At 33.5% G+C, this 12,999-nt stretch overlaps 1 protein-coding gene across 11 annotated transcripts in view; it reads right to left on the bottom strand.

Annotated features, from left to right (window-relative positions):
* Positions 1–12,999, bottom strand: part of MBNL2 (muscleblind like splicing regulator 2) — a 172,457-nt gene that overhangs the window by 56,152 nt on the left and 103,306 nt on the right. For all 11 annotated transcript variants that reach the window (XM_074299381.1, XM_074299378.1, XM_074299383.1 and 8 more), the window contains one exon: positions 5,802–5,966. In XM_074299381.1, the coding sequence (XP_074155482.1) occupies positions 5,802–5,966 (165 nt within the window). The remainder of the gene's footprint in view (positions 1–5,801; positions 5,967–12,999) is intronic.

Below are 12,999 nucleotides of genomic sequence, written 5' to 3'. Positions count from 1 at the left end.
CATCCTACTCTTGATACAGATGTGTTATCCTTCTTTCTTACCTTTAGCACACAAGGAAACTATGAGAAGGGTATGCAAGAACGAAGGAGATCAAACACTATTTCTCCTCTCAGTGGTAGGTTGGAGCCAGCTCACAAAATTCAATTTATAAGTTTTTCAGGGTAAGCTTTTATATCTAGGAAATAGGCAAATGGGGGCAATTCAAGACTTCATTTACTGTTTTGTCTAGACCTTAATAAGTGATTGAGAAAATGTCAATAATGAAGTTTAAACTAAAGTACAATCCATGTAATTTTTTTCCTGAAGAGTTAATTATTAAACATTTACCAGTATATCTTTGCTTTTACCTTAGGGAAAAGGTGAAAAAGATATCAGTAAGAATGAAAAAAAAAAAAAAGGCTTTTTTGAGTTGTGAGAAGGTTTAGTTGAGTTGAGGCCAAAACTACAATTATGTTATTACTGTGGTCTTAACTAGAAATTTGTTTAAAAAAGAAAAGAAATAGCTAAGAGCATTCTGATTTAACATGAAAAGAATACATATAAGGAAAAAAATGAATCAAATGTCTAACCAATGACCTAAAAGTATCTGGTGGAGACATATCTATATATTACTATAATTAATATACTTAAAATATTTTGATTTCCCAAAGTCATTACTTCTGAATAATAGTATAGTTATCCTTTCCATATTACAGAGGTTAGGAGTGTGGAAACCCCATGATCTGAAAATCTACATTAAAAATTTTAGCTCTCCCTTCAAACTAGAGAAGTCTGATTTTTTTATTTTATGAAGTATTTACAGTACTTTATTGTAAAATCTGGATTAAGTATTTGATCATAGGTTGTGCATCTGCTGGCCTTGGTATGTCTTCCATAGCTTCCACAAAACTCCTCCCAAATTTCCATTTAATTTTTTATGCTGATCCAAGATATAGCAAAACCTCAATGGGAAAAATCACAATGTGGAAAGGATAACTGTAGTCAGAACTATAGCCCGCTTTGTTGTAATAAGTCATATCTACTTAAATATTTTCAGTTTTTCTGTTCAGAGTTCCTAGATTAATTTGTTTGCAAAATGGAAGTATTTTGAAAAATTAACTTAAAAGTTTTTAATTGAGCTAGGGGAGGGGATTGCCTTATGCCTATAGTCCCTGCTACTGGAGAGGCGAAGAAAGGCCAGTGAATCACTTAAGATCAAGATTCACTAGGCTAAAGTCTTCATATTCTCACAAATTCTATTTCCAATAGGGTGATACCTCTCTTTTATGGTAGGAACAGTTCAAAACAGAGCAGGTCAAAGTTCATGCTCTGATTAATTGTGAAACGAGGCCCCTGAGTGGAAGGCCCTACTTAGGCAAGACAGGGAGATTTCAAAACAAACAAATGAAAACCTGAACTTTTATTATGATATTTTTAATGTTTTAAATCCCATAGAATAGAAAGTTTAAATTTAAGATTTAAATATATCATTATGAAATAATGATTGTGCTTTCTTGTTAAGTAATACTGAAAACCATATCTATATGTAGATTTTTTCAAAGAAAAATTTTACTAAACCATGGTAAACTATATAAACTATCTAGAAATATTGTCACAACTTAGTAACCTAGTCATTCCACAATGCACAAATAAAAGAAATGAAGGTTGATTTCAAATTAGATGTCTAATTATGGCTTTTAAGTTTTTTGTATTGACCCAGATTAAATTATACTTAACTTAAGACATTTTATTTTTATAACCAGTCATTACATTAAATTTTTTTTTCAGAATGTGGGCTATTAAAGAAAAATATCCAGAAGAAATATGCTCTTTGTTTTAGATAAATAAAAGCAATATAAATGTTTTTTTTGGGTTCTTATTGTTTCCCTTCTAATAAAGCTTAGAAAATATCTCCCCCAATTTTTCATGATAAATCTACCGATTTGGAAATGCTTTATAGAATTTTGGATCTAGAAATAACCTTATGCATTATTTGGTTGAATCTTCTTATTTTAGAGATGAGAAAACTGGGCCCAGAAAGGTGGAGGGCCTTTTAGGGTTAGAGTTAGAGTTAGAGTTAGTGTAGGGAGCTGGAAGTCAGGAGGCACATTCAGAGTTAGGGTTTGGATTAGCTCAAACTCCATAGAGGCATAGATATAAAACTAAGGTTAGAACCCAGATCTCCTGACTCCTTTTTCCATTAACTTATCTGAATATTCTATAATGGCTCTTAACTTCACAAATTATTGATTACATTAAATCAGATAAATAAAATAATCTCAGTTTCTCAATTGTAAAATGGGAGAAGGAAATAAATCATTCCTGTGTCTTTCCCAAGAAAACCTCAAATGGGGTCATTAAGAGTCAGACATGACTGAAATAACTCAACAACAATAATGTTCCAGAGGGAATGTCACTACTAGAATCAATGAAAGCCTATGAACTAAACCTTTTCTGAGAAAAGAGAAAAAGAGAAAGGGGTGTTTATATATGAAAATGGAACCTGGAAATGCAAGAGAACAGAGACCAGAAATACATTAATGATTAAAAGTAAATAATACAACATAGAAACAGGCAATTATAGAAAAAGGAGAAAGGTAGAGGAAAGAAATTATTATTTCAGGGGGAAAATGTCATCTATTCAATAATGAATAAGATAATACAGAGAGACATCTGTTGGATAAACATCAGAGACACTAACAGTGAATCTCAAATATGACTGATCAGAACCAAAAAAAGAGAGGTATACAAAAGACTTTTAATTTTTCCTGCTGACTTTTGGAATGGAAAATAAGAATAAAGTACTGTGTAGCAAAACACAGTGAATAGAGCAAGAGTTGAATAGTCAGCAGAAATGAAAGGTATTAAATTGAGCCTTCAAGTCAAAAAAGAGTGATTCAAAAGGCTTGCAATAAACCTTGCTGAAGGTGAAGGCTGAAGTTTGGATGCTTCAAAAGATCAATATTTACAAAAGGCAGTCATTTGTTTTATAAAGTATTAACTCCAAGTGAGGATGGGAAGAGTGGTTGAGTATTTGGGAATAGTATAGATAATAGTACAAAGTTCCAGTGGCTCAGAGGCAAAATAAAACACTAATAGTAGCGATGACAAAAATGAGAAAAAGCAGTATTAGAGCCTTAATATTTGGGATGTATATTTTCTATTGTAACCTAGTACATTTATTGAAAATGCACATTCATGGGAATATATTCTAGACAATCCTTTAAAAAATAAGGAATTTGCAAGGGGATGGAAATAAGACCCTTCTTAAAAAGGGGAATTACAAATCAGTGTGAATGAAATGGTGTTGGCTAGTGCTTAGTGCTTGCTAGATCTGGAGTCAGGAGGATGTAAGTTCAAATCTGGTCTCAGATATTTCCTAGCTGTGTGACTCTCAGTAAGTCACTTAACTTCTGTTTACCTTAATCCACTGAAGAAAGAACTAACAAACCATTCTAATATCTTTACCAAAAAAACTCCATGAACAGCATTGGTGTACTATAGTCGATGGGATCAAGAAGAATCATACAACTGAACAACAATAATGAACTAAACAGAAGGCAGGAATGACTATCTGTGGGTGTGCCAGAAAAATAGATAATACTAAAGGTTAAACTAAAGAGAAACATATAGATACAGAGAAAATAGTTATAAAAATAAACTTAAGAATCTTGGGATCTCTGTGCTCACTACTTTAAAAATCACCTAATTGACTACCACTAAGGAAAATCTTTATTTTTATTTCCTTATTTTATCCTACTCAACAAAACTATTCCATCACTTAAAGTCTAATTCTTCCACAAACCATTCCCCCTTGATCAGTAAGAGGTCAGATTGCTGAAATCATAATAACTTTATTTTCCCAGATAGGCCTCCAGTGAACTCAACTCTTCTAGCTTTCCAGTAAGCTGGAAAAATTTTAAAGCAAAAGGATGTATTTGTTTCCATCATAATTAGAACATATGATCCGATAAAACAGAACTGTCTTTTGTATGCCCTGTTCAACATCTAGCAAATGTGTTTCTCAGTCAATATGAAATTAATCACAGGCTTCTGGTAACTGGATTATGTAGCACTTACTCAGATGGACAAAGGGAATACTGTAACTAGAAAATGAAAGTGAGAGGCACTTAACATAGGAAAAAAAAATGATCATAATGAACAACATTATCAGAAGAGGAAGGCTGGGCTTAAGTATTCCTTAGTCCACGTAGGATTGCTCTGTAATCTTGGGCACTGTGTACTATACAAAGACATGGAGAATTTAGGGATGGACTAACACATCTAATCCTTAAACAAATACGAATATATTCAAGCATATTCCTATCCAAAGCATGCCATTTTAATTTTGGGGGCTTTCAGTAATATATAATTTTTGACACAATAAAGACTGATTTTTCTAACAATAGTGCTTTTTGTGTGTGTGTGCTTTGCTTTCAAACCTCCAAAGATTCACATAAGTGGTTTTTTAAAAAAAAAAATTGGTCTTTTTCAACGAACAATTCATAAACATGATTCAAACCTACTAGAGTCAAATATATTCCCTCTGCCAATCTCTCATTTACATTTCTGAAAACAATCGGCAACTCTTTAGGGAAAATCAGTGCTTTCAAACATTATGTAAAGAGAGGATGAACATGAATTTTACAAAATAAGTGTTTATAAGCTTATTACTTTCCTTCCCTTCATCCCCCACTCCTAGGAATTCAGCCTTGGGGCCACTTTCACCAACCACATCTTTAGAGAGGGAATCCTGAAAAATGAGTTTGGAGTATGAGAACCTCATGGCATTGTTTACCTTCTATGAGCTAATCCATAACTTAATTTTCCCTCCGTGGTCTGCTATCTTATGTCTGTACATATGCCTCTGATATTGCCAAAAGAACATTCCAACTATTAACATTCTTTCCACAAAGCATCAGTCTGGGCTAAGTGGAAAGTTTAGAACTCAAAGAAATCCTAGATATTTTGTTTAATCCAATCCTCTCTTAGTTGAAAAGAACTCTGGAGTTGATGTCATGAAGACGGTTCAAATTCTGCTTCATACTTAGAAGTTGTCCCTCTAGCTAAGTTTTTTTTATCTCTCTGTTCTTTAATTTTTTTCATCTGTTAAATAAATAGGTTGAACCAAACAACCTTTGGGGATCCTTCCAGCACTAATAAAATTGAGGTTCAGAAAAGTTGAGACTTGATCTAACAGTTAATAAATAGCAGAAAAATATTTTGAATCCAATATCCCTGACCCCAATCATAAATCAAACAACAAAATTTATTGGGCACCTACTATGCGCCAGATCCTATGCTAAATACTGGGGATATAAGAAGAGAAAATAGTTCCTGTCTTCAAAGAGCTTACAATCTAATGGAGTGAAAAAGTTAATGGAAGGAAAAACAGTTGCCCTATAAGGTTTTGAAGTCCATGATAATAAAACAGACTAGGTTTACTTATAAAATAAGGTTTACTAAATTCACCACTAAGCTGCCACTTCTTATTTTTCCATTAAATCACAAGAAAATAATACATGAAGAAATAAATAAATTGAACAGCCATTTCCTGACTGTCAATGCATAGAATTTATGACTAGTCCAAGGTTTTTTGATGTAATTTAGAGAATTGCCCTTTGTAAATCATGCCATTATACTTGTTCCCAGATAAAGATATACATGACCCTTTCCTAGCATTCTGAAGCTACCAGATTATATTAGTTTTGGTCCCAATTAAAGTGCGAGCATTTGGAGGACATTTTTTTTCAGGTCAATATGGTTCTGATTGTTCCCACACTTTTAACCATCAGTCCCATCATTAGATAAAATGTACTCACAACTGGATGAAGTGGTGTTCCTGGAAACATAAATTGCATCTGCTGGGCAAGCATTGCTGCTGCAGTTTTTTGTTGGATCAAATTGTTCCTCCCGTTAATTTCTAGTTGGGTTTTTAAATGTGTCGGTGGGTGAAGATACTTGCAGTTCTCCCTTGAGCAACGACCCTATAAAGGAAATATTAAAAAAAAAAAACAAAAGAAAGAGAAAAATTAAAGCTTCTAAATAGAGTTCAGTATTGCCGCTATACAAAGTTATGATGGACCCAGGAATCTGTCCCCCCTTCTTTTCTCCAGTGCACTCTGAGGATGGCACAACATCTAACTTGCAGTCCTGTCAGAGGAGAGACATAGAAGCTTCCTGAATTTATTGCTAGGACACTTTCACTGAAAACATGGCCCAGTAAGTTTCAGGCAGGCTAAAAAGAGCTTCTGCTCTAGGTGAACATTACAAAGAATAGAAATGAAAGGGGAGGACAGGCACACTCTAGGCTGCTTCTCAACAGATGGGTTAGAGTGGTTATTATACACTGATTAAAAGAGCTAGGTAGTACAGTGGATGGTGCTGAACCTAGAGAAAGGAGCCTGTCTGGACCTGGGGTAAGTACTTGGACCTAAACTAAAATCAAGCTTCAGGAGCTTACTAGCTGTGTGACTCTGGGTAAGTCACTTAACCCTATTTGCCTCCATTTCCTTATTTGTAAAATGAGCTGGAGAAGGAGATGGCAAAGCACTCAAGTATTTTTGTCCACCAAAAGTGGCCATGAAATGATGGACATAACTGAAAAAAAAATGACTGAACAGAAAAAAAAATGAGAATAATAATGGTACCTACCTTCCAGGGTTGTTTAAATGAGATAGAATTTGTGAAGCACTTTGCAAACCTAAAGTGCTATATAAATGTACTTAATTATTGTAAAACTGATTTATTTGTGTGAGATAGAAGTCAAGGTAAATATAGGGAGAATGAAGAGTCATCCTCCACTAGTGTCCTACTTCAAACTTTTCTTCTTATTTCTCCAAACTACCTTTTCAGGTTTACTGTCATTTTACTCTTTTTTACATTCCAGCCAAAGTGCCCTGCTTACTGTATCTTATTACTAGATAACATTCCATCTTCTATCTTCATGCTTTTGCATAAACTATTTCTCATTTCTGGAACATTCCCCCCTCCCTCTTCACTTTCACCTTGAAGATTCTCTATCTTCTTTTAATCTCAACTAAAGTACCCTCTATTATAGACGGATCTGCTTCTACTACTATTATATACCCCCAGATTCTAGTGCCCTTTCCCAATTTCCAAATTTGTACTTAATTTTTTGTACATATTTTGTTCCCTTCTCCATATCCCAGTACGATATACGCTTTTTGAGGACACAGACTTGTTAGCTTTTGTTTTTGTATCCCTAGCACCTTAGTATAATGCCTGGCACATGGTAGGTGCTTTTTATGTTTATTGAATACTAAATGAATCATGGTATGGTGATTATCTTAGCCTCTTAAAAGCTATGTTAAGTAAAAAAAAAAAATAAAAAAAAAGCTATGGTCAAGTTCTAGAGAATCTAGAAAAGCTTCAAGAACAGGGTAGGCAATGAACTATATATATCTACTGTTTAGAATCATTCTAATCTTGGAGTTGTACAGCTTTAAACATTTTTGGACTATATTAACACAGCGTGACTAATGGGTTGTAATCTGAATCAGTGGAAGAAGTGGTCACAGCAATAAAATTACAGATCCTTGCTCTACTGAAGCATAAGAACACACAAATTCGATATCTCATAAGACATACTGCCCCATCATCAAAAGAGTTTGATGGCTACTCATCAATAATGAGAGACAGTAGTGCAGAGTAAAAAGAGCACTAAAGCTAAAGGACATATGTGTTTAATCATTAAATACTACTTCAGTAGTGTTTCTCACTGGCTGTGAGACCCTGAGCATAGGGTCTCAGAGCCTCAATGTACTTCTCTGTAAAATAGGAATAATAATATTTACATTATCAAATGATGTTTTATGAGAAATGTACTAATATATAAATATAAATTATTATTACTGATTGATATTCCAACATAGAGTAGATCAAGGATTATTTATTTATTTATTTTTTTTTTTGGTGGCAAAGACCCCCTTTGCTAATCTCATGAAACCCATGGAATCCTTCTTAGAATGTTTTTAAAAGCAAAAGATAAAATACATAGGATTCCAAAGGAATCAAATTACATTGAAATATCAAATATATACGTATGTATAACATTTATAACATGCAAACATAGATATACAAATATACACATGTATATATAGTATGGATCATCTTGTCAGGATTCTTAACCTAAGATCTGTAAACTTAACAGACACACAGATAGAGACATAAGACATAGACATGGACATAGACATGGACATAGACATGGACATAGACATAGACATGGACATAGACATAGACATAGACATAGACATAGACATAGACATAGACACAGACACAGACACAGACACAGACACAGACATAGACATAGATATCTTTCTCTTTCTCTCTCTGATTTCTGTCTCTCCCCCTCACTCAGGTTTACAAACCCCCAAGTTAAGAATCTTGGCTACATGATTTCTAAATATCCTTAACTTATGATTCTATATGACTTCCAGGTTAGCTATTTACATTGCCCAAATTCATCAGATAAATGCTTTTTCCTTATCAGTGAAATAGTAATGATAGTCGTATAGGCAAAAAGATGTTCCTTGGCAACAAATGAGAAATTACTAAAAAGAGAAGCTTTCAAAGTGTAGTTGATTGCCGACTATATGAATCTGAACCTCTCTAAGAATTCTAGAACAGGTACACTGATTTCCACGGAGTATAAATGCCTAACAGAAAAGCTACTAAAGATGTATGTATGTGTGTGTATGTGTGTGTATACATGTGTGTATAAATGCACATGCTAGGAGAATATGGATGCTACAGTTTGCTCTATTGGGTGACAGCTATGCATGACCTAAATAGTAATAGAATTTGGAATTAAATAAGATTTGAACTTTACTTTCCTAAATAACAATATTTTTATGCATCATCTATTTGGAATGAAGTGTTTATTTTAGATTTTTTAGATGATAAAAATGTTTCTAGAAAATTAATGTTGAAATCAATATACATTAACCATCATTATGACTGGGTCCTTAATAATTATTTTTTATTTGTCTACCAACCATCAAGGGAATAATTTTGTTTACAACACTCATTAAAAAATAGACACACTCTGTAGATAAAGGAAGAGGAGATATGACCTCAGTTGTCTAATTCTTAATATTTATATTGTTAACATGCTTTTCATAGACTTAGTTTACTTTTGGACAACCTACAATTGGCTTGATCTTTCCTACACAATTACAGGCTCTATGTTCAGATACTGTGAGTCTGTTTTTATGCAGAATAGAGAATCTTCTAGTGAGAGCACTGCAGCAATATATGTGTGAAAAAGATGGAGCTGATATTGGATATGTAATTTTCTCTCCCTCACTGAGCAGCCTTAAACACTACAAAGCCCATACTTCTCTTTCTTGGTCCATATTACTATTGGTATACACAAATGCTTAATGCACACATAGGTATGTATGTAAAATACATACATATATGCACATACCTGTGAGTCAAATGAATAAAATAGTCTGGTATTAAGAAAAAGCATAGAATTCCATAGATTGAGTTATATTTCTATACAACAACCACTTTAGCTATTAACATCTGGCCCCTAATGTAATTGTCTGTATGATGGCTACTTCTATGTTAGATACATGACAAAAAAATCTGTTTGGGGTGAAAAACAACATTTTCTTGAGAACACCAGGCATTATATTGAACTGGTCAGTAATTTATTAATAGAACTACTAATGTTTCCGTGAGAGTTAATACAACTTCCTAATGTGCCTTCCTCATTCCCAGTTAGGAAAACGTGCAATATTGCCTTTCATAGCAGAATAGATTGGGTTGGAAGAATTAGTATCTGCGAATGAATGTAGGTCTTTGGGAGAATTATGTATTATTTAGTTGACTCTGTAAATGAAACTGCAGTACTGAGCAGAGAAAAATAAGTATTATTGATGGCAAGATGATAGATACTTACAGATGTTGCAGAATCATCCAGGCATATAATAATTTTTTGTTAAGTTGTGTTATAGGGAGTGGAGCCTATTTAATATCTGAAAGTTTATGCAAAACACAGTTTAAAATGATTTCTGTAATGCATTTATGCATATATTTAACATTATCTTAAACAGAATAAGGTAAGTAATAGAAAAACTCCTTCCAAAGATGCCCTGGATTAAATAATCACTTTTGAAGTATCTCACTCATGAATAGGTACATATATTCTGAGAATAATACTGAAGTATCTTGAGATAAACTCTTAGGCTTTGAAAATCTCAAAATAAAAACATTTTCATGGAAAGGAGTGAGCTATTTGTTATAGTAAACAATTTGCAAGAAAATACTCATGCAGACAGAACAGTTGATAGAAAGCATATCATTATGCAAACATGACTGAATGTCATACAGTATGTCAGACAAGAATTAAAGAAAGTGTAGATATAGAAATACAAGGTGTGCTTATATATTGATGGAAAAAATAGGCATGTCAGGAAAGACCCTCTGATTTTTATGCTACAAATGAGGAGACAACACATTCTTTTGGAGAGAACTAGGACAAGTTGTACTTTTAATCATTTTCTTCTCTATTGGTAATCTGACTTACTCCTTCTATATTCTCTACCTGTCCTTCTTAGTAGTTTATTTTTAAAAATGTGGCAGGAACAGGGGAGAAGCCAAAAGTAAGAGGACTTTATTACTGAGTTATGGCAAATCCAGGCATTCTTATGTTTACAATGGCATATGAAGGAGGTGAAGAAAAGGAAAAGGTTTGAGTAAAAAGTATTAGATATAGGTAGAGTCTTCAAGCACATTTATTTTGAGATTTTCAAAATATGTGGATTTAGGAGTTGGAAAATACTTGGTTCAAATCTGAGCTTCAGAACTTACTAGCTGTATTATTGTTTTTCAGTTGTTCAGTCATGTCTGATTCTTTGTGACCCTATTTGGAATTTTGTTGGCAAAGATACTAGAATGATTTGCCATTTTCTACTCCAGCTCATTTTATAGATGAGGAAACTAAAGCAAGGGGAGAAGTGTTGCTTTGGATCCTGTAGCTAATAAGTGTCTGGGGCCATATTAAAAAATCAGGGCTTCTTGACTCTAAACCCATTACTCTATCTACTATGCTATCTATCTGCCCTACTGGCTATATGGCTATAGGTAAAATCTTTCCTTATCTATACATTGAAGTTAACAATACAGGACTTGCACTCACCATGTTAAAGGTTTTTGTTTTTGTTTTTTGGTAAGGGAAATGTTTGGCAAATCCCATAGCTCTGTATCCATAAAGAACATTATTATTGATCAACAAAAAATCACCTAATGAAGTACAGAAGAGCAATAGTTCTGCATTGAGATAAGGAACTCCAGACCAGGCTGGAGATGCAGATCTTTAGCTGCTCAGGAACTTAGAGATATGTCTGAGGCACCGAGAGGTCATCTAATCAACACGTATCTGAGGCACCCCTTGAACAAAGGTCTTCATGATTATAAGGTTGGTTTTTTTACCAACTTGCCATATGACCTCTTTGAAACAACTATTAAGGTGAAAATACTACATATATCTTAATAAATCATTATTTTAAAGAATCTGGCTCATTACCAAACCAAAACAGTCTCTGTGCATAATGTAATGTGAATTTCCTTAAAGATGGAATGTTGCCAATATTTTCATTTCTGTGCTTCAAAGTGAGTAATGGAACTTTAATTTCATAGGAATCATTGCTATACTGAGAATTAAATAAGATAAATTATATTTGTTAAGTTATACTATTTGTGTAGCATAGTATTATTACTGTAGGTATTGAAGGAGAATTTCAATGAAACATAAGGCATGAGATATCTCTGACCAAGATAATTAGGGAGATAAGAAGCATATAAGAAAAAAATTTTTTTAAAATAATCTCAAATTAATGCAGTACTAGTAAAGTTTAGCAAGCATGTATTAAGTACAATTTTCCCCTTGAAGTCAGGAAGACACTATTAAGTTCCACTTCTGAAATAATGATGTGACCTTTGGTAACTCATTTAACTTCTCAGGGTCACAGACAACTCCCCAAGACTGTTAATTGCAAAGAAATCACCAAAGGAAATTCCTTACTGAGGATTTCTTACACAAATAAAATCATGGGATTATAGATTTTGAGGTGGAAGGGACAGAATTTAATCCATTCTTTTTATGGAAGAAAAAACTGAGGCAAGACATAAAGTCAAAAGTACAGTGCAAAAATATATATAGAAGGTACTACATTGCTAAGAATACAAAGACTCAATAAAATAATCCTTGTTTCTAAGGAATTTACATTTTTCTGGCGGTAGAGAGTGAGGAGTCAGGGTTATAACATGTAAATACAAAAATATATTCATGATCATCGGGGGAGAAAGAGAACACAACTTATAATTGTAACTAGAATTAAAGACAAACATTAAAGAGTAAGCAGTAATACCCATATTTATTCATGATATAATGATCCATTCCCCCACAGTCATAAGGTTAAAGAATACTATTTATCTATCACCTGACACTTTGGAAAGGGTCTTTTGGGTACAGTGACAAGAAAGAATGTAGAAAATCTGGTTCTGGAAGTGAGTTGTCAAGAAACAGGTAGGCTACAACATAATTGCTGTTTTCTAGATCTGTATCTACCTATACAAAGTCATACATCCAAAAGGACTGTAGTACATCAAGCTCAGGGAAATTCTAACTCACATAGCAAAATAGTGTTGGTATGTGAGGCTGGGAAATGGTTTCTTTTTGCCTCACTTTAAACAGTGAGGACGTCTCTTTATGAGTAGCCTAATTTCTATATGCATCTCAAATTTTTTTCTCCAAATGCTTGTATAAGAAGCCATACTTATAAAAGCCATAAGAGATGATACAAAGCCAGGAGAGAAAGCTAACAATATTCTAGAGTCAGGATCAAAAAAGATTTCAAATCTTTTTTGCACTGGAGTGCAATAATGTACAATTTAAAAGAGAAATGCATGGTAATAAAAACACTGGAAATAAAATGGGTGCATTTAAAATCGGACTTTTTCACTTCCTCCTCCTGTGTTCCTCCTGAC

Source organism: Sminthopsis crassicaudata, chromosome 3 (genome assembly GCF_048593235.1).
Source record: "Sminthopsis crassicaudata isolate SCR6 chromosome 3, ASM4859323v1, whole genome shotgun sequence".
NCBI classification, from domain to species: Eukaryota; Metazoa; Chordata; class Mammalia; order Dasyuromorphia; family Dasyuridae; genus Sminthopsis; species Sminthopsis crassicaudata.
The sequence above is the reverse complement of the archived record's forward strand: the minus strand, read 5'-3'. Positions and strand labels throughout refer to the sequence as shown.